This window comes from Gopherus evgoodei, chromosome 3 (assembly GCF_007399415.2).
Source record: "Gopherus evgoodei ecotype Sinaloan lineage chromosome 3, rGopEvg1_v1.p, whole genome shotgun sequence".
In the NCBI taxonomy this organism is placed as follows: domain Eukaryota; kingdom Metazoa; phylum Chordata; order Testudines; family Testudinidae; genus Gopherus; species Gopherus evgoodei.
Genome location: NC_044324.1, coordinates 38,809,941 through 38,832,554, shown reverse-complemented (window position 1 = coordinate 38,832,554; position 22,614 = coordinate 38,809,941). Strand labels below are relative to the sequence as shown.

General features: G+C 42.5%; 1 protein-coding gene across 1 annotated transcript; it reads right to left on the bottom strand.

The window, feature by feature from the left end:
* Positions 1-21: 21 nt before the first annotated feature.
* Positions 22-22,310, bottom strand: PDIA6 (protein disulfide isomerase family A member 6). Its single transcript, XM_030555430.1, has 13 exons — positions 22,189-22,310; positions 16,015-16,156; positions 14,025-14,082; positions 13,273-13,399; positions 12,556-12,662; positions 9,619-9,755; positions 8,976-9,090; positions 7,586-7,726; positions 5,904-5,988; positions 5,741-5,813; positions 4,082-4,240; positions 1,702-1,798; positions 22-488 (listed from the first exon to the last, which is right to left on the bottom strand). Exons 1-13 carry the CDS (start codon positions 22,220-22,222, stop codon positions 420-422), a joined length of 1,344 nt encoding a protein of 447 aa, XP_030411290.1. The 5' UTR covers positions 22,223-22,310; the 3' UTR covers positions 22-419.
* Positions 22,311-22,614: the final 304 nt, after the last annotated feature.

Here is a 22,614-nt window from a genome sequence, read left to right as displayed (position 1 = left end):
TGCTCAGTACAAGACTAATACTCTATGTCAAAAATATCTTGTTTTATTCTTTAATTGAAACAGAAGCTGGTCAAGTTCCATCTGAATGAAAAAAAAATTACATTTAAAACTGGTTACAGTAACATCCCCCAGAAACATTCAAAGAGCACACACTCTATGGACAAAATAAAAACCAAGATGTTGTAATCAAAGATCAGTGTTGTCCTCAAAATATTTGTTACACAGAATACAATCAAATTTACTGGTTACAACAATTCATAGAATTTTTGCAATGTTTTCTTGAGAGGCATACAGTTCACTGTCGCAGTGGTGCAGAGAGCTGGCCCAGTGCTACTTCTCTGTAAAAAGGCCACTGGAATATCCATTTGATTGTGAACAATGTTCCAAACCCTCCCAAGAAAAGAAACTTCCTGAAGATCTCACAATTCGTCTTTATCCCAGTCTTCAAGATCCACATCACTGAGATCAATGTCATCTTCAACTGGAAGCTGTGGAACCACAAGCAGAGTTTTTGAATGCCAGTGCTTGTAATGCTGTTCTAATATGGGACTTGAAAAATCAATGCCCTGCTGAGGATGACAGACGTGTCTTCCAAAATAAGATTAAGTCTGGATGTACACAGAGAGCTAAATAGCACTTCAGTGGAAAAAGCTGATGCTCACATGACTGAAAGACCCTTAGTGCATTTCAACATAAGCCCAGTGGCCACTTAACTGAGCTTGGGACCAGTACAATACATGTTTCTTGGGGTGCTTTCTACCAAGGAATTTAGTTGGAACTTCTGCGGCATTGCCAAGTTCTTATTAAAACAAAGCCACATCACTGATTCTTTGGCTCCTCCCCGCCTTTTTAAAAAACAAAACAGACTTTTGCCACTGAGCCCTATATAATCAAGGATTTACTGCATGCCTCAATTTTCAATGAGAACTGTGTAGTTAAGTCCCATGCAAGTGAAACTTTTGAGTTTCAGTCACTATGCTGCAGGGTCAAGGCCCATCTAAGTTTCAGGTGCTATAATGTAGTCACCCCTTTAGTTCACACACTGAAGTTCCCTCATTACCGCATGCTGGCAATAAATTGCATTTCAGCCTCAATGGTTTGAAATTGAATACTATTGACTAGGACATAAGACATTATTAACAAGGCAGAGTATAACTGTCCATGACTTCAGATAACTAGCTATCTGGTAGGCCTGGTTAGGTTTCCTATTGTTTAAATCAGAGGTTCTCAAACGGGGTTCAGGACCCCTCAGGGGGATGTGAGGTTATTACATGGGGGGGGGGGTCACGAGCTGTCAGCCTCCACCATAAACCTTGCTGTTAAATATATTAAAAAAGTGTTTTTAATGTATGGGGGGGTGTCACACTCAGAGGCTTACTGCATGAAAGGGGTCTTCAGTATAAAAGTCTTGAGAACCCCTGGTTTAAATCCTGTTGTTTTTGTAACTAGGAGAATCAATAGAGGTTTAGTTTAGAGAATCAGCATTACGGTATTACCGTGCTATTCTTTATTACCAAGTGGCTATGGAGGTAAGTTTAAAAAGTAGCACTCTGAATACTTTGTGAGGGAAACTACTAAGTGTTTCACTTACTCTGGGAATAGGCATTTTGAGAGCATGTCCCCCCTGGTTCAGTTCCTCTGTCCAGTATTTCCTTTTTAACCTAACAAGGTGTTCATGCACCCAGAACTGGTGCCTCTTACCTCACCATCTTTGCCATCCCACGGCTCGACTGTGTTAATTTTAGGGAAACCCCCACCACCTACTGGTGCAGTAGATCCACGACCAAAGGAGAGCTCCCTGGGAGAGAGGATGGGGGAGTGGGGGGGGGAGAGAAAAAAGATAAACATTTAAGAAGTTTCCAATCTCATCCACCTTAAACACACTGTATTACTTTGTATACATTTAATAGGGAATTAGGTGTGCTACTGGATGTTTAGCTTGAGAGGATCCCCATTCCAAAATATCAAATAACCCTAATTTGAGGTTCACAGATCATTAGAGAATGGTAAAAACTTTGAAGAGGACAAGAATAATTTTTAGGGAGATTCAAAGATAAACACCAAGAAACAAACTTGAAACTATTCAACCCATAAACAGGGGAGATTTGTTTTTAAAAACAATCTATTGCCAAGTCCCCAAGCATCACAAGTTGACAAATGCAGCGGCATGACTGGTCAGCTTCTAAGCACCTTTTTATAATGGATTACCTACTTGTGCCACACACAGTAAAGATGAGACAAGCCCAAAGTCATTAGCTGGTTTACATGTTCTAATTTCTAGCAATGTTGTTTTTACTTTAAGATGGAGAGTAATGTTATTTTGCCATCCTGGATTAGGCACTTAGTTGCCAACTGCAGAAGTTCATCTCCTTCAAATCAGAAGCCTAAATCTTTATCAGTTACAGAGTGACTCAGAGTGTGAACAGCTTCTGCATTCATCTCAACCTGCCTTGCTAATTCAGTCTGCAAACAAGAGCAAGCATTATTCCTTTCAGTATTTTTTTCCCGTGGTAAATTCACACTTATTCTGAGGTTGCCCTTCATTATCTTGTCAAAGTCTATGTTTTCCTGCTCCTCGAAGCCTCCGAGGAGGCTTCGTTTTCCTGATTTCAGTTGACAGGCTTCCTATCACATTACATAAAGTCATCAGTGTTACAGCACCATGCTCAGCTTGCACTAAGAGAGCTAACTAGAGCTACTGTGACTGTACTACTTCCCTTAGACACGGAACACCTGAGCTGAAATGTTAATGTCATCTTCTACTTTGCAAGTCCTTCTCTTTGGTAAGGTAACACCAATCTTTAATTATACAGCCCACCAATATGGTGCTGTGGGATATCTGTCCTAGGAAGATTGTCCTGTAGCATCACTATTCACAGCCCCTGCAGAGGTCTCACTAACGTTGTTTTAAAACATGCAAGAACTTGAGAAATGACAGACATTTGTCACAACAGTGCTGACCATCAGCGTATGAACATTTCCTGATATGCTTTTTGAGGATATTTCTTTTGTATTTAGTAGGCCTCAAATTTCATGGGATAAACTTAAATATTTCTGCTTCAAGGAAAAAAATGTTGGTAGATCCCAACCCAAAACTAAATGGAAAACCCACTATCTCAGTCTAATAAACTTGGTTTAGACTGATGCCTCCACAATGATTTTTTACATCCTTGTAAGTATGTACATTATGCGGCAGATTCTGTTCTGTGCCACTGTCACAAAGGAGTGCTAGGGTTAACAGTGTGTCCACTGGTTTGAAAGAATACTCTTATGAACTCACTGGTGTTGGCAGTTATCGGATTTTCCAAGGAGTTATTTCAACAAATCCCTTAACTCAGCTGCTCTCAACCAATGGATTCATACTAGTAAACTTCACGGTACTTCCTGATTCACTGAAGCTACCCAGAGCGCATAATCACGATGTGAAGTACTCTGGATTAAAATGAACTTCTAATATTGGTGAAGTCACTGTCCCAGGATGTCACAGGTGCAAAACCAACTTCTTCTGAAGTGGTGGTTAGAACTGTCCACGCTTAGTTCATGCCCAGTCTGGTGGAGGGAGGAAGAGTGGTGGCTGGGAGAGACATGGAGCACAGAAATCCACACTGATGTTTTTGCTTCGCAGTGCATTTGTAATACGTAGGAAGAATGGCGATGGTGCAGACCTCCCTTCAGACACTGGGTAAAGGAAAATTCTGCACTGGACTTGAATTATTAGCACAATCACGGTCTGCCATGCTAGCTACTTCGATTATTTGGCAATTTACAGTTTAAGGGCTCAGTCTGATCCTGCAAATCCTCTACAGGATCAGGCTCTTATATTTTCTGAGACTCTTCCCTAGCCCTACATTTTAGTTTAAAAAAAAAAAAAAAGAAAAAAAAAGCCAACCAAAAAAACCCAAACCATCCCACAGCAACTAGTAATCTTATTTCCAGAGCTCCACACTCCTGACTGAATTTACACTGGATGCCAATGTACACTGTGTTCTGTGTCTCCACAGATCCAGAGACTTAGTTAAATGAACAGTTTAAATTACTTAAAAATAAAAAAATAAATAAAGACAAAAAAGACAGTTTGTACCTGAGAAACTCATTAATCCCTTGTTCACTGAAAGATCCTTTCAGGAGGGCAAATTTCATCTTCCGTGCATTAACTGCTGCCATAGCTGGGTACCCAAATCCTCCAATTCCCAATGAGTTTTCAAGCTCAGACTGAGCTCCAGCCTCTGTCCACAGCCACCTTAAAAAAAAGAAAAAAAAAAAAAAAAAGAACCTTGATGACAATACTGTATTATTGCTTTTACACCAGTTTTTGGCAGGTCTGCTTTTTCATTAGCAAAAACATCCTTGGCCTTTGTAGCATTGTTCACAATGCTGCACAGATAAACCTATAAAGTTTAAGGAAGATTCCAAAGTTTTAGATCAGTAGCATCATAGCAATAGTGTCTGCACTATTAACGGAGAATCTCATCTCTCTCCAGTCTCTTGCTATTCAAATCAGTAAGGCCTAGCTGTGATGTGGAATCATACTCTGACTATGTGAGGAAAACCTTTCCATCTTCAACAATGACTTCTAGCCCAAGGTCCCAAAGGAGGCCCAGCCATTGAAGTCTGTACCATAGAAGTGGCTATACACAGATGCTCCTACAAGACAGGAACCATGTTACTCAACCAATGCTTAAGCACAGTTGAACAGCTACAGACTTGCTCTATTTCAGCAGATTTCTGTGCTTTAACCTGAGCAGGCAAGTCTTACAGTGGGCTAAGCCACATACCTAAACAAGAAAAACTGGAGCCTTAAATCACACCTGAGGCAGGTTGCTGAGCAGAGAAAGGGAGCGTGATGTTTCCACTCCCCAGTTGACTAATGCAGTTTCTCTTGCCCCTAACTAGTCCTCCGGGGAAAGTGAAGCATTAGACCAGTCAGGAGTTGATAGGGTCTCAGCACTCCCCTCAAGTCTGTCATGCCACCCCCTCTCCCTCCCATGGCCTCTTTCCCAGCATCTGCCATGTCAGAATGCTCCCCCACACTTCCTGTGATGCCCAGCAACCTGGAGTCCACAGCTAACACTAAGGCATCACCCTCCTTAGCAGACCTCTCCCTGGCTGGTGGGAAAGGAAAAACGCACTGGCTCAACCCAGCATGGAGGAAGAGGGAGAGAAGGAGAAAGAAAATGCCAGCTGGCCCACAGTGGGAATGCGAGGCAAGGCATTAACAGAGCCTGCACTTCTGAAATATAATCAGACACAACAACAGAGAGAAACCAGCCTACCAAAGTAAGGCTCCAAAGAAACCAGACTCATTTTACAGCTTAAATATTGCTTTCAACATTCAGACCTAGGAGGTATGTTTGATCTAATCTCAATGTTTAGATGGCATTAGCCTTAAGTAGTCAAAATGCACATTTAAAAGCAAGGTGAAAAAAGGATTAAATTCAGTTTGGTTTTTTTTAAACAGATCCTGTTTAAAAAATATCATGTTGACAAGAGGTATCCCACTGACTTATTCACAGGGCTTTTTGTTTTAACCATGCTCCTAGCTTATCTGCAATATAGCACCATCAGATGCAAGGCTGTGCCCATCTCTGCAAGGTATCCAAGTATTTCTATAGAAAAATAGACACGGGATCTTACGGAATAGAGGGTAACTACCTCTTCGAATCTAATGTGGACATCTGATGTCCTCCGTACCCCCCACCCCTTTTTCAAGAGAAGTGGCCAAGCCAGAAATTACACTTACCCCCACATTTTCTTTTTGTATTTGTCTGCCATTTTTAACATGACTTCCAAGTAGGAATTTCTACCTGCAGCTCCTGTTTGCCAGACAGAATTTTAACAAGTTAAGGCAGGTCAATTTTTTTCTTAAGTGACATTATAAAGAAAAATGCTTCCTTTTATTCTACCTGTATCAAGAATATGGGGCAACACAGCAATGACACAGAGCTGGTGGGCATCACAGGTACTCTTCACAACATTTTCATCAATAATCTGGGAGAATGAAACAAGAAATCACAGATTATAAAACGCCACAGCACTCAGATGATTAACAGTGCTGGGTGCCATAACCTCAAACTTGGTCCTACCTGAAGAGACCACTGCTTTGAGTGAGAAAGAAAACTACTTTTCCCCATGGTAACATGCCAGAAGAGACACTGCGAGCCTCCCTCTAGTCTACTAGCAGGATGCTCATCTGAAACACCATGCCCAAACCTATGCATATTCCCACCAATACTGTTGATGCTGCATATTCAGATGTGAGGAGAGATCAAGTGGAGACTCAGTTGATAGGGAATAAAGTTTTAAATAGCTTGTCAGCAGGCTAACGATAAAAGCCAGTGAAGTGGTTACCAGTAACATGTGGGAAGAAGGGGGGTGGTGCAGCAGACTGAATCTCCATAGTAAGAATTCCACTGAACTGAAAGCAGTTAGGGTGACTTCTGTGCCTTTGGTGGAGCCAACCCCAGTTGGGATGCTGCTAAATCTTCCCTGCCAAGAGGGACTTCGAGTCTTGAGGCTCATTAGACAGACATACTGTGGTCTGTCAACAACAAAAAAGGCCTAGTCCAACCCTGCCAATCTCCAGGGGGTGAGAGCGGTGCATGCACGTTATAATTTTTTCAGCCACTAAGATACCATGAATTGAGGGGAGGAGGGGAGAGAAGGGGGGCAGTGTGATGCCAGGCTAGGTAACTTACTTCTGAACAACAGTTTATTTCCTGTGAAATGGATCAAATTGCACCCAAGTGATGCAGGCACCCAACCCCGGTGAAACTTGTATGCGTGTCAGATTACATGAACTGTTAATGGTGCTGCAATGTCAATCAACATTCTCCATACCTACCCTAAACACATTGCTACAACGTACAGCTCAGTAGAAGTTTGCCCAGTAGTGTCATTAGCCTCTGTGATGTCAGTTTTTGTTTAAATGGGAAAGTTATTCAATTGGCTAGTCCTTCACCTCAGTGCACAGATTTTATCACAGGCTAAGGCACAAGGTTTGTGGGAGCTCCTTGTTAAAATAATGGCAGCACAACACACTACATAACAGGAGTCAATTTCTGCTTCCAAGTCAGTGGTTCAAATCCAGTCCATGTCAATCAAATCTAGAAGCTACCACCTGTAGGCTGCTGTTAGACTAAGTGACGTGAGTGTGGCTTCCAGCCAGTTCTTAGTGTACAGGTGGTCTGCAAGACAAAGCCACCACCAGAGTCTCTGCAGGTTTTAGTGGAAATGGAATCTAAACTTTCCTGTCACCCCCTCTCTTCAAATGAGGATTTAGATACGCTGGCAAGATAGCTCGTATTGCTGCTACATTCACAGTGTCTATTCCGTGGATCAAGGTCTTCAACATTCAGGACTATCAGTCCAGTTTCTTTAATGAGCAGTACTATTCATGGTAAAAGATGTAAAGCTACCCATGGACTGGGTTGCGATTCTTGGATCAAAAGTACCCAAAGATAGTTCTGCTCATGCACCACTTTGGTAATTTTCTTCACCATCACTATTTTTCTTAAAAATAACTGCAGGGCCCAAGAGACAGGATGGAGAAGTGCTCAGAGAAGTTAAGTTTGCCGAGCAGGGATACCTCTAGAAGCTCAGGTGGTGGGGCACTTTCAGAAAAAAGATCCAGAGCTCGAGCAACTATATCAGATCTTGTTCTTCCACCATCATAATCAACAGGGTCTTCTCCTTTCTGAAAGATCTTGATTGTGGGAAATCCACGGATCTGCAATAAAATGTGTAAGTTATTAGTTCAAATTAACAAGAATGTTAGTGGTTGCAAGAGTACCACCACGATGTGCTCTAGATAAAGAGGGAGAGTTTGCATCAAAATAGGGGATCTCCACATTACATCGCAGGGCTACACCCTTAGCCTAAACATTTTAAAGGCAAGTTAGTTATTTCTCGTCTATGCTACAAGCTAAAATTGTGTTAGTCAATACATGTTAAAAACACTATCAGATATTGTAGTATCAGTGTCTGTGGTGCATCAAGAGTCCAAGTTTTGACACCAGATCTCCCTAAAACCATGGATTTAAATATAAGCAAGGCCAGCTTAATCCTTCATGCCTCTGAAGGGAAAGGTGAAGATCCACTGAGTTTATTAGGGGAGAGGAGGAGCCCTGTTAAGAACTGTGGCCACCTCTACATCACATGGACCTTAAAAAGCAACTTGGTTTTAATAAGAGTTTGTTCAAGTACCTTCACTGATTGTCAACGGATTATCAGTTACAGTTGTATTTCAGTGAGATTGAATTCACCCTTCATCCTCACACTACTCAATGGTGTTTTTTCTTTCTACCTTCTTAAACTATTTTAGTATTAGCGGGATATGGAAGGACATGTAATACTTTTAAAAATCAGGCCCTTAGGAGCCAAGTGCGTTTTTTCAAAAGCAACTAGACACCTCACACTCATTGAAATCAATAAGTTATGTGCCTAGGTGCCTCTGAAAACCTCATTAGGTGCCTAAAGACCTTTAAAAATCAGGACAAACTTCTTTCTGGGGGACAGAGACACAATGAAGCAACACGTTCTGAGCCTGCAATCTCACTACATCTGTATAGCTAAAATGACACCTCTGGAATTCTTTCAGCTGGAGATACTGGCTGCACTCAGACCCATGTACAAACCCCGCCAGTCTTACAGAGGTGGTACACACTTCAGGATGGCACTTAGTAAACTGCTATAGGGCGCAGTTATGCCAGACCTCATGGAAGCAAATTGCAGGAATCGTAAAAATACTCTCTCAATGGCAATGTCTATTATATTTATTCCACCTTCTCTCAGCGTTTGGGAAAAACACTAATTTCTCCATGAATTGCTCAAGTCCCTTTAATACTTTTATCTCTCAGTACTAAGAAATATTAGTAAGTGCTGAGGTAAGAGAGTTCTTCTGGTAATACCTGGAACGTGACCTATTAGAGATGTTGCAACACAGGGAGGGAATTTTCAAGCCTGCAGAGCACACTCACCCCATACCGGCTGGCTAACATCTGATTCACTGTAGCATCTACAGCCGCCAGTTTTACTTTTCCTTTGGTTTGTTCTTTCACTTCTGTAGCAGCAGCTGCCCATTCTGGCTCCAGACTGGAAAGCAACATAATGCCAATTACTATAGTAAAATTGGCATTTTAGAGGCAAGTCAGTGAAACTACAACCCACAGGCTATACCTGGAGGACTGCGTTTTTCTCCAGAGTAGGAGCAGCTCTGGAAAAGGACTCAAGGACTACATGGAATCTCTCAGACATCTCAAATTCTGGGATTAGAAGACTCTCCTAAGATAAGAAACTTTCAAAGGGCCTGTTCTTGTTCCCACTGGTGGTAGTGGAATTCTGCCAGGGATTTCAAATGAAGCAGGATTGGGTCCAACAAATGTGAAATTAAAACCTGCGAGTGTGGCGGGGAAGGGGGGGGCAAAGAAAGGGGAAACGGACACAGGTTCCCTGGTAAATTCTGGGGTGGGCAAGTTAAAGAGTAACTTGCACCATTGTAAAAAGGTCCACTTCCAATAATCAAGAGAGCGAGGGTCCCAATTCACAAAATAAGCCTGTTTACATACATTGTAGATGACAAGCGAGTACGAATTTTAAATGATTGACAACAGCTCCACTTACTTTTTGCAGTGTCCACACCATGGGGCATAAAACTCTACCAGCCAAACGTCATCACTATTCACAACATTCTTATCAAAGCTGTCGTCAGTCAGTTCAATCACATCCTTCTTATCCCCGCCTCCACTTTCTTGGCTACTCTGTAGGTCAAAAATAAAATCTGTTAAGGTGGGGGAACTTTTGTCATTGCTCCCTCACATAACCACACCACAGCAGCCCAGATGTGATCACCTACACACCTTCTTTGCAAAATCAGAACACCGTTTATCAGAAATATCCACGATTAGACAATCCTGAGTTTCCCACACTAGAGCTAGCCATGTCAATAACATCCAGAGAGCATACAGATTGCCGCTATCCGCCTAAAGACCTATGGGAAGCAACACTATCGTCTCTGGAAAGAACAGAACTCTGATCTTCATGGCTCAAGACCTTTTGGTGCACTTTTAGAAAGAAGACTCACAGGCAGAACATAAAGGGACACAGTCAGCTTAAAAAAAGTGACCATAAAAAAAGTCTAATCCACTTGGTAGGTTAAATATAAAATTTCAGGAGGTTCCTAAATCAGTTAGGTGCAAAGTCATATTTTCAGAAGTGACTTAGGCACATAGAGGAGCCCAAATCCTGTTGAAAATCAATGGTCTTCAGTCACTTTTGAAAATGGGAGCTGGGTACCAAGGGTTTTTGACAACATTGCCCTATGATTTTTTTTGAGAGTTCTTGTTTTTCACGGTTCTGTTTACATTTCTCATTCATTCTCTGCAGCACTTAATGCTTAGCAGCTGGTCTCATTCCTGGTTATGTTTTGCTTTCTGGCTCTCACATTAATTTAACTAACTACTTTGAGGTCCTCAGATGGAATGTGCCACAGAATTGCGAACACTAATGAACTTAGCCTTAATACAACTCTGAGGAAGGGATGAAGGAACCCCATTTAACACATGGAGAAACAGACAAAGATTGAAGGCCAGTCGCCCCTTCCACAGATTTCTCTGCACTAGTGCTAGAAACGCGACAAGCCTCCACATGCAGGGCTTGTCCACACTTACATTTTATAGCGCTCTAACTTGCTGGCTCCGAACCTGTGAAAAATCAGCCCCCAGAAGGCAGCAAGATTGAGCACTTTAAAGCGCTAGTGTGGACAGGCTGGGAGCGAGCTATTCCCCTTGTGGAGGTGGATTACCAGCAGCTCTCTCCCAGCGCTCACGCATGACCACACTCTCACTTCGCAGCACTTTGAAGTTTCTAGTGTAGACGTAGCCGCAGTCACTCATCTCTTTGGGACAGCAGGACTTCTCGCCTCATGGAGGGGTCTGCAGGTCCTGGTGTCATGAGGCCATTGTGCACAGCGATGCACTGAGCACTCCAGAGATTTGCACATCTGCTGCAGGCAAGAACTAATGCATTACTGCAGGCCAGCAGTGGAGCAGCTCGCCGTATGCTGGCACAGCCAGTAGCAAAGAAAGAAATGGGAGATTCCAGATGATGGCTGGGTTTAGGGACATGCTGGAGGCTCCGTGGAAGGAAATACTAGCAGGATCACTACCATATTACACGGTACATTTCCAGAGAGTCAGAAGATGCTTCAGAATGGCCCAAACCCAGCTCCTCCCCTCACCTGCCCAACTAAGTCCTCTCAGAACCCAAAGAGCATCAAACCTGCAGAAGGGCTTATAGCAACATTGGCTGTTGCTCTTAGGCTTAATTTCCCTACCATCCAGGCCTTTCCGCTTGGCAGTTTTGGCTGGAATTTGCCCAAGTCTCCTCCCCTCTAGCCATGCATTCTGACAGGACAGTTTGGTTCAAAATGACTTGGCCAAGGTCACAGAGAAAGCCTTTACAGCAGAGCCAAGAACAGACCTAATGCTCCCGCGTCCTGTGCCACAAGAGCCTCTCAGGTCCCCTCACCAGGGCACCGGTGAAGTATTTGAGTTGCACAAAGCTGTTTTCACTGACGTAAAGTTGGTTTTATGAAACGTGGATGTTCAGATTAGGTTCTGCAACCCTTCAGGGAGATGCATGTAAAACCTAAATTTCCTGACAATGTCCCTCTAGTCTATACACATTCAGTTAAGGATTCAGAATCTCCAAGTGTCCGAGTTTCTTTTTAAAAAGGATTTTAGTCCACCATTAACCTAATGACGTTATATTCAAATCACTATGTTACTGCTTTAGCCAAGCTACTCCCACTGACTGCAGTGGATGTGTCAAGCTAAAGAACCAGGCCACTTATAAAATATTGATCATATTTTTGATGATTGCCATCAGCATTTAACTTGCTCGAGTTATTAATTACTCTGTATTATAACACTTATCATCAGTACATTGTGGAGATGAAAAAGTCAGCTAATACCTAAAAATTCCACTTCTACAAGTCAACAGCTGAAATGATTTTTTTTTTTACTGTTAAGAAAAAAAAGTGTTCCTCCAAGTTGAATTACTGAATCTCTAAAAGGCTTATAGGCATCCTAAATAGTTACTGTAACCTGGCTGTTTTCTAAACTCTGTAATTCACTTTATCTTACCTTATGGGTATGTCAACACAGCAAGCAGAAACGTGCAGCAAGTCTCAGAGCCTGGGTCAACAGCACTGAAGTTACAGCACTAAAAATTAGCTGCATAGATATTCAGGCTTGTGCTCTGAAGCCTATCTCCCTCCCTAGGCTTTCTGGTTGCCATGCAGACATATCCTAAGAATGAGTCTTGTGGCTTTTCTGGGAGTGCTGCCAAACAGCCCAAAAGAGATCATCTTCTGTCAGATTAACCAATACCTCAAGTTCTTTCACACACTTTGCAAGTGTCGTACCAGCATGAACATAGAAAGTGATTCATTGCACCCTCAAGTGCTACACAGGTCTTGGAGCACAAGTCTCTGATTTGCTGCAGAAGACGTGAAAATTCATCAATAAAAATAATGCATTATCCATTCCTGAGAACTACCTGCTTTCCAGAACTATATCCTCCACTTCTGCCACTAAGACGATCCTTTACCAGTGATCGAAGAGCACTTAAAGCAGCATCAACAATTGCGTCACTTGTTCTGCCACCTGTGACACAGCAGAACAAAGAGGTAAAGGGTTGAACTGAAAAATCATATTAGCATCTTATTTAACAATCTTAGATTCAAGGCCCAATCCTGCTCCTGTTGGCTTCAGTGGGCACAAGATTGCCCCTTACTGACATTTTGTGTATGTTGGGAGTCAATTAACTTGGGCACTAAGGTTGCTCAAGTGTATTTCCTTACAAATGCTAAAAAGCAAGGAAGTTACATGCAAGGCAATATTGACATTGAACACAATACTTCACAAGCAATAGGTCACTACCACCATGAGAGCACACGAATACCCTCTCTAATAAACCCGCTCCTCAGCCCCTCCCCCACCCCCAAGCAGGGGTCCAGGCTGCACCTCCCTACTTCCCCCAAGATTTAATCAGGGGTATATAGTACAAGTCATGGACAGCTTATGGGCTGTGAATTTTTGTTTACTGCCTGTGACCTGTCCATGACTTTTACTAAAAACACCTGTGAATAAAACAACCTTACAGATTATAGATAGCAGATATGGAATAAGCAAATTTACAATTTTTTTTATCTATCACATCAATCATATCACATGAGACATGAAAGACACACAACACACGAAAGACAAAACTTACCCTGGTAATCTTCTGCTTTGTTCTTGTTGGATCCAAATAGCTTGATAGTTGGAAATCCTCGAACACCATACTGACCACCTAGGGACTGATGCTTATCTGCATCAACCGCACCGACTTTCACAACACCCTATTTAATGTTAAATAGCTTCCATTGTAATTTAATGCATTTGACAGCAGGAGCCAAAAATGGTCAGGTGGAAAGAACCAGTGAGTAATTTACTGGGGAAGTTTGGGCCATAGCAGCAGTAGGGAATGGGAGAGACAAAGTCATCATTAATGCTTTTTTTTAAAACAAAAAAACATGTAGAAATGAATTTGCTATTTATTCTAAGATCAACAGATCACTGCAATTGTCACATTTTTCCATACTGAAACAAAATGCCAGTACGCAGCAGTTTACAGAGGTCCACACACCCAATCTGTGCTAGTTCTCAGATCTAAAAGGAATTCAGAGGATTGGAGGCAGGGGAAGTATTGCTCAGCCAAAAAATCTGGATTATAAACATGGAATCACAGATTTTGATTCTATCAGAGCCTTCCAAGCAGTAATGGACTTTCACCAGGAAAAGCAAAACCCTTGACAGATTATCTAGAAAAACCTGACATTTTGCCTGTTAGAAGGATTTACTATTTCCAGGGCTAGTACAATTTCACTAACCTAAAGTTAGCTGCAAGTTTCTAAGAGAGCTGACAAAGCCAATCTCCCTGCAATTCCAAAGCACTGCATGTATGTGGGGAAAGTTTAAACTTACTTTTAATGCTGTCGCTGCTTTCTTCCATTCAGGAGTTAGTCTTTGACAGTGACCACACCTTTTGGAAAAATAAATTTATTTTCGCTCAAGCTGGTAGATATTTCATTTCACAAATACCTAAGAAATCAATATAGTTGAACTCTGCAAGAGTCCAGCATATGAGTATAATCAATCATTACTATTTTGCAATGGAGTTGGGATTCTAGCCATGTGAGGGGGAAGAATACCAAGTTCTGATATCATGTCACTGCAGAAACGAAGAGCAAACGTTGCAAAGGGATCTTACCCTGCTGACAACGGTAATCTAAAAACTAGCCTCAAACTGAGACAGTGAGCTCCAACCCAGCAAGAGAACTGTAATGATAAGAACTTGGACTTCCTAGTACTGTTAAGCCTTAAGGCAAAGGAGAAGGGAAATCACAAGAGAAGTTTTTCCAGTGAAGCAGAACACCCCAGCAATCCTGATTGAGAAGTGATAACTGAGTTGTGCAGATCTGCTTTAAAAAAAAAAACAAAACTAGAGGCATGTCAGAGAAAAACTGTAAGGGAATACACATGCTCTGGTAAGCTATGGTTTCCAGCAAGCTACGGTTTTCAGTAAGCTACTCTTCTGTTTCTGGTGTGTAAAAGACATTTTCTTCTGCAAGAGCATACACTGAGATCTTACCATTTTCTTATACTTTCATTATGCTTTGCCCCAGGCTATCCCTGAAGACTTCCCTTTTTTTGCTGTTTACTTTATGACAGACTATTTAGTTATAATGGATTAGAACCTGGATGTGTTAGGCCAACAATGATTCACCGTTATTAGTATGCTGCTATTACATTTCATAGAGGAGAAGAGGGAGACAAAGCTTTGTCTAGAATAGTAATACAAGCTAAGTTGGGCAGATGTGGGGGGGAGGGGGATCATACCCATAAATTCAGCCTTATGCCTTCATGGCGGGGTCAGGCTGGGAAAGACAGGACTGAGAGAAACTCTTCATTTAGAACACACTGCTAATCAATTATTTTTCAGGCTGCCAAATGATTAAAAAATTAATTGTGATTAATCGCAGTTTGAATTGCACTGTTACACAATAATAGAATGTCATTTATTTAAATATTTTGGGATGTTTTCTACATTTTCAAATATATTGACTTCAGTTATAACAGAATACAACGTGTACAAGGCTCCCTTTAAATTATTTGTATTACAAATATTTGCACTGTAGAAAAGAAAGAAATAGTATTTTTCAATTCAATTCATAGAACTGCTGTAGTGCAATCTCTTTCATGAAAGCACAACTTACAATTGTAAAAATGTTTTACATAACTGCACTCAACTGGCACATAAATATCTTGCAACACCGGCTACAACAGTGCCATATGAATGCCTATTCTCACTTTCAGGTGCCATCATAAAATAAGAAGTAGGCAGCATTATCTCCGGTAAATGTAAACAAATTTGTCTATCTTAGATATTGACTGAACAAAAAGTAGGACTGAGTGGATTGTAGGCTTAAATATTTATAATAAATTTCAATTGGTACTCTATTAATGTAGTGTGATTAAAGCTGCAATTGTGATAAAAATTAATCAAGTTAATTTGTTTTGAGTTAATCACTTGAGTTAACGGTGATTGACAGCCCTAATTATTTTTCTATCTTTACTGAAGTTAGTACTGAAAGTTATAAATGTAAAAAGATTTGAGCATCTAGGCTGGGATCTAATGCACCTCTTACCAATCCAGACTAATTATGTCCTGCCAAGCTGTTCTATAAACCCAGGTTTATTTTGCTTGCCACAAGGCTACTGAAATGCATTTAAACCCAAGTAAGAACTGTGCTAGAGAGTGAATGGTTGGTCCAGGATTTCTAGTAAGTCGCCTTTTGTATTCCTCCAAGATACAACAGGAAGTCCTTTGTTTATAGAAATTAGTCAACCTTCTTACAAGCATACCTGCTAGGACAGCATGTGCTAGGATTCTCTGACTAGCTATGATACTTACCATGGTGCGTAGAATTCTACCAGCCATAAACTGTCACTCTGAATGACTTCCTTGTTGAAGTTTGTTGGTGTTAGCTCTATCACATCATCACTGGATGAATATAGGCTGTTAGCTGCCAGAAAGAATGTGCAGCTCACAGCTCCTAGAACAAAAAGCAAACCCAAATTATACTCCCATCAAAAATATCAATGGCCCTACTAGATTCATGGCTGAATCACTCCCCTCCCATCTCCTTTTTCTTTTAGCAGTAGGGAGAAAGAAAAGAGACAGGAACACCAAATCTGCCAGAGGGAGGGAAATTGCAGCAACCCATCTCTCTTCTCACCATTCTGCAGAAACCTTCCCATGCAAAGATCACGGGTCCAGGACTCCATGGGTTTAGGTGACAGATACTTTCTATACCACTATCTTCCAGTAAAACCTACTGGAATTTATGCTGCCTCTCCAAACTCCCTCAAAGATTTTTGGCTCACGTTTGGAGGCCATAGCAACTACCTGAAGGCCTGGAACAGTACAGACAGGCTAGAACTTCCATGTGCATACCCTGGAAATCTGTGGGGTATCCTCAGGAAAAATGGAGGGTTGGCTGGTCACACCCCTTACCCAACAACATGATACAAGGACAGCATAGAAATTCTCAGATCTTTTCCCCACAAGATAACAGGACATGTGTCTTAGTTCAATTATTTCAAGTTACACTGGCTTGGAGTCTAAGACTTGCTACATTCAATTTGGAACTAGTACCAAACTGCAGCAGCAGGAGGGGTAGGAAGGAAGGAATCCTCTGTCCTTGTTACAGATGAGTCCCAGGACCTATAGTATTGTTTTGTTTCTCAGGTGGTGGGAGGCAAACCAGCAGTCAGTCTTGGGGTCACACCTCCTGGAATAACAAACCCTCTAAAATAGGGATGTAAAAGGATAACGGTTAACCTATAAGCATCAGTCTTACCTGTTCTGGTTAACGGTTAATGATTAAACTCTGCTGCCCGCTGGAGCCCAGGACTCCACTGCTGCCCCAGGTGCAGGGCTGACAGCGGAGTCCCGGGCGCGGCAGCGGGTGATGAAGGCCGGTAACAGAGTCCCTGGGCATGGGGGCCGGGATCAGAGTCTCACGTAAAACATGGGGGTGCTGCAGTACCGCCCGCTCCTTATTTTCCCAATTAAACATTTAACCATGTAACCCAGGGTAGGCAACCTATGGCACGTGTGCAGAAGGTGGCACTCAAGCTGATTTCAGTGGCACTCACACTGCCAAGGTTCTGGCCACCAGTCCGGGGGGTGGGGGGCTCTGCATTTTAATTTAATTTTAAATGAAGCTTCTTAAACATTTTAAAAGACTATTTACGTTACATATATAACTAACACTATTGTTGTATTATAGACTTATAGAAAGAGACCTTCTAAAAAAGTTAAAAAGGTATTACTGGCACGTGAAACCTTAAATTAGAGTGAATTTATGAAGATTCGGCACAGCACTTCTGAAAGGTTGCCGACCTCTGGTGTAACCAATAAAATGTAATCGCTTACACGGTTCCTTTTTTAACTGCTATTACATCCCTACTCTAAAAGGCCCTTTGAACTCTGGAAGATTTTTCATGGTGAAAAGCTGAGCAACTCTTTTTGTTGAACTGAAGATGGTGCAGAGAAGGAGCCACAAAAATTATTCAAGGGCTGGAAAAAATGCCTTAGAGTGAGAGACTTAAGGAACTCAATCTGTTTTAACCTTATCTAAAGATCAAGAGGGGACTTGAATACAATATATTAAGTACCTTCATGGAGAGAAAATACCAGGTACTAAAAGGTTCTTCAAATAGAAGAGAAAAACATAACAAGAACCAATGGCTGGAAGTTAAGACAGATAAAAATTTGTGATGTGTTTCTAGTTTGAATTTAACAATGAGGGTGATTAACCATTGGAACAAACTACCAAAGGAAATGGTGATTCTCCATCTCTTGGAGTCTTTAGATGAAAGACTGCTGCCTTTCTGGAATATTTGCCTTAGTGATGATGAAATTCTATGGCCCATATTATAAAGGTGGTCAGAGCAGGTAATAATACCACCTCTTACACAGGACTTTCCATCAGTTAGGTCTCAAAGGTGCTTTACAATGGAAGTCAGTATCATTATCCCATTTTACAGATAGGGAAACTAAGCCATGGAGGGTAAGGAGATTTGCCCATAGTCACAGAGTCAGACCTTATGACTAGAAGGGTCCACTGTGATCATCTTCTAGTCTGACCTCCTCCACATAGCAGGCCACAGAACCTCACTTGCTCCACTCCAGTAATAGGCCCGTAACCTCTGGCTGAGTTACTCAAATCTTGATTTACAGACTTCAAGTTACAGAGACACCTTTTACTCTACTTCAGACCAACAAGTGACCCATGCCCCCCCTCTGCAGAGGAAGGCGAGAACCCACCTCCACGATCTCTGTCAATCTGACCTGGATGGAAAGTTCCTTTCCAACCCCAACAAAATCAGTGGCAGTGCTGGGAATATAGCACAGTTCTCCTGAGTCCCATTCCAGTGATCTCCACTCTACCAACACTGCTCATAATGGTACATTCTGGCCTTAAATCTATGAGTTCTTTTGGAGTTAAACCTGGACCAGCGTATGAATGTTTATTCATGTTCTAGAGAATCTTTCTTCCCCTCATCCTCTTCCCCCAGAGGAAGTAGTGCTACCCTACCCACAGGTGATCAGCTCACACCAGTGTACTTCAGGAGTGATATGCAGCCCACATACAATCGCTCCTGCAGCATGGCAGCTGTTACTGTAGGTCAGCCTGAACATTGGGGGTGAGGTAAGGCACTGAGAAAGTGAGAGAGAGCCTTACTGCATGGTACAGCTGCTCTTAAGAGAAAAGGGAAACTCCTCTCAGAGCTGAATACCTGTATGTACAATTACAGCAAGATTTTTTTCAGAAGTAACTTTACATCGCCTAAGAGATTTGTGGCAGAATAAAGTCAAAACTAGAGCTCAATGAATTTTATTCAATAATTTCTGCCATTTTTCCCCCCTTTTCATAAAGGGATCTTCCAATTATCAGAAGCTTTTGTTAGTCAGCAAATGTTCACAGTCATTATGAAATCTGCTCCAAGTCATTTTCTGTTCCCAGGCTGGAGACATCGAACACCACAAAAGCGTGATTTGGACTTCTACAATCACATATGCCAATTTGAAATTCGTCTTCAGCAAAAATTCAAGGTTAAAACTCACTTTCACACAAACAGTAATCAAGGCTGGAAAGCTCAAAGGGCGTAATACAAAATAAAGGATCTCCAGCGCTGTCAAATCAAATTTGCTTTACAATTTGAATGAATTATACAGAAAACAAGAACATCCACAGTTATGACAGAATAGAAGTATAAATGCTAGATAGAAACCTTCACTGTCATGACAAAAGCCAAACTACTGACCGGGCTAAGGAAGAAATTTCCCCTAAGGGCAGATTACTTCACGTGTCCCTTACTAAGGATTTCTGTATAAGTACTGATTACTGTGCAGTTCATAAACTGATGCACATGCATGACAGGTAAGAAACTCCACCCTGGCCCTGCATGGTGCTGTTATTCAGTATTCTCACTACTTTGTGAATGTTTTAAGGTAGGGGTCGGCAACCTTTCAGAAGTGCTGTGCCGAATCTTCATAAATTCACTCTAATTTAAGGTTTCGCGTGCCAGTAATACTTTAATGTTTTTAGACGGTCTCTTTATATAAGTCTATAAGATATAACTAAACTATTGTTGTATGTAAAGTAAATAAGTCTTTTAAAATGTTTAAGAAGCTTCATTTAAAATTAAATTAAAATGCAGAGCCCCCTGGACCGGTGAGCAGAGACCTTGGAAGTGTGAATGCCACTGAAAATCAGCTTGAGTGCCGCTTTCAGCATGCATACCATAGGTTGCCTACCCGTTGTAAGGGATCCACACTTGCAAAAGTTTTGGAGGTGTAGGTTGAGTATGGAGGTGAATAAAAGGCCACAAATTCATATTAGTCCTCACATTTTCTTCTTCCCTCCATTAACACTATGCTTTCTGATAAAATATCAATGTCTACACTAGCGTGCAGGATCCCAGTTATGTGTAGCCATGTAAATAAAGCATTAAGACACTCACTGGAGATGTAAAACAGAAATTTATTTAATTAGGCCTGGATTGGGGGGGGGGGGGAAAATATACTGTGGGGCCTGTACTACAAAAAACAAACAGGAAATCTCAAGTGTTTTCCACTATGCCTCCTACTGCAAATGCTTCATCATTTTGCAATAGTTTTAAAGTGCACACTGTAGACAGCTTTGCTTTCTATGTTAAGAGAGTCATCATCTCAGCACTTATTTTCACTTCCAATATATTTATGTTGCATTTGGATGTCCTCTCTCTGGCCATTCCCTCTTATTCATCTTGCATTTCACCTGCCAGGTACTGCACATTTCTATTGGTTTCAAAATGGATTTCCATTTTCCAGTATCACATCTGACAATCCATATTTTGAGCCTTCCCACTTAACCATCCATACTGGTTGCCTTCTTGTAATTATTATTATTATTTTGGTTAGGGGGTATTATACATGTATTTTGCTACTTATGATATATATGCTGAGATCTGAGAAATTTAGTTCTCGTTTTTGACTATCTTCCTTTTAAAAAAAAAAGTCTCACTTCTAAACTTGTGTGTCACAATGCTTATCCTTCCATGCAAAAACTTACTTACATTGTGGTCACTAGTACTCAGTAGCCTAGCAATCATTAATTCTTCACCTGTATGTTACTTAGAATGATAGCTCCAGAGCACACAAGAGCAAAGACTAACAGTTGCAAGCAATTATTTAAGATGTTAAGAGACACAATTTATCAACATGATTCCATTAGGACATGATGCTTCTATGTACAGATAATTGCAGTCTCATTACCCCAATTTGATTAGATTTAGTTGCTGTTTTGATCTGCCCTCGAAGTTATACACTCAACACTTTTTACAATTCAGGAATCCAGTAGCATAACAATGCAGCATATTCTATGATTTGGCCTTTGCATCCCCAATCATGTTACATCTCACAAACTTGAACCCTTATCTCCTGGAATGATCATCTTCATGCCTGGAGACAGTCTTCTACACCTCCACTGGAAAGTGTGACTCAACTAAGAATAAGGTTTTGCTACAGATGGATACCTTGGTAAGGTTAGAAAATACACAAAGAAATACCATTTTTAGAATTCAGAGTCCAACAGTCCCCATGAACTCCCACAGTTGTTCAACGGGAGCTTGGCCTGAAGTTAGAACAGAACTGGTTCCTATAAATGAGAGGTGGAAGGGGCTTACCACTGGCTCGTGTAGCCCATTCCCCCAGGAGCAAGCAGCAGGATTCTTTCTGGCTATTTGTCAGGCCTAATTTTAAAATGTCTTCAGGAACAGGGCTTCTCCTTTCAGAGAAAGTGTTAGTCCCTATCAGCAAAAACAAGGAGGCCTCCTTGTGCCACCTTAGAGACTAAAAAATTTGTTTGCCCAAATAAATGTGTCGGTCTCTAAATGTGTCGGTCATTGTTTAGGGCTCGGACTGTTTCCTCTGAAAGATTATTCTGCAGCCTAACAAATCTCCCCATTAGGACGTTTCTTCCTTGAGCCTGAATCTATGTTCTTTTTCAGTTAGTTTCACCCCATTTCCTGGTCACACACTTTCACCCCCATCCACACACTTCTCCCCTCTTGTGTCCCGGATACTCAGCCCATCGCGCTCCCCCCCACTGCAAACCCAAAGTAGCTAGATAGCGCGCTGGGCCCGATGGCCGCTCCCGCGGGCGAGCTGCAGGCGCTGCCACGGACTGAGCAGGGAAGGCCCGGACTCGGCCGCGAGCCCCCGCTCCTCACAGTGCCCTGGGCCCCAGGACACCCACTCACCCCACCCCTCCGGCCCGCAGCGCTGGCCCCCAGCCCCGAGAGGCAGGGCCCGCCGCCCTACGCCCCCAGGCAAGGTGGGTTCGTGCCGAGCCAAGGGTCTCACGGCCCCAATCAGAGCAGGGGGCTCGGCCAGCGATGGAGTCTCTGCCCTGCTGGGGCAGCGCCCTACCCTGCCCCTGCCCCTGCTCCCAGCGGAGCCCTCTGATCCCGGCCTGTAGCCCCGCACGACCCCAGGCCACCGCGCGCCCCTCCGGCCCGGCCGCAGGGAGCCTACCGAGCAAGAGGCGGCTCGTGCCGAACATCCCCATGGTGCTGGGCTGCTCCGGGTCCCGCTGGCAGCCTCCCTCCCCGCAACCGGCCGCTACAATCCGCGTCTCCCCGCCAGCACCCTGCCCACGCGGCCTCGCGTTCCCAGCCGTGGCCGCTGCTCATTGGTGCTGCCGCCGTTCTCTCATTTGCATAGCCAATAGATGGCGGCCGGGTCATGCCCAGCAGGAGTGAGAGCATTCGGGGGTGGAGCCTGGCGGCCCCTCTGAGCCTATGGCGGAAGGAATCGTGGCTGAGTTTGAGGTTGTAGCCCGGAGGGGTGCGTGGGTTCCCCGCCCTGTTCTCCTCCACTATGTGTGAAAGAAAATGTAGAATCAAATAAAGTAAAAATCTTAAGTGACTCCACATGTTCCATAGAATCTCTATGGATAGC

What these genes read in the sequence shown, in the direction of transcription:
- PDIA6 (XM_030555430.1), bottom strand. Translation starts at nt 22,222, where the DNA reads ATGGGGATGTTCGGCACGAGCCGCCTCTTGCTCG. An exon ending in GATATAGTTCTGGAAAGCAG is followed by an intron (nt 9,756 to 12,555) that starts GTAGTTCTCAGG and finishes TTTGACCTACAG; the next exon opens with AGTAGCCAAGAAAGTGGAGG. An exon ending in GGGATGGCAAAGATGGTGAG is followed by an intron (nt 489 to 1,701) that starts GTAAGAGGCACC and finishes GTGGTTCCACAG; the next exon opens with CTTCCAGTTGAAGATGACAT.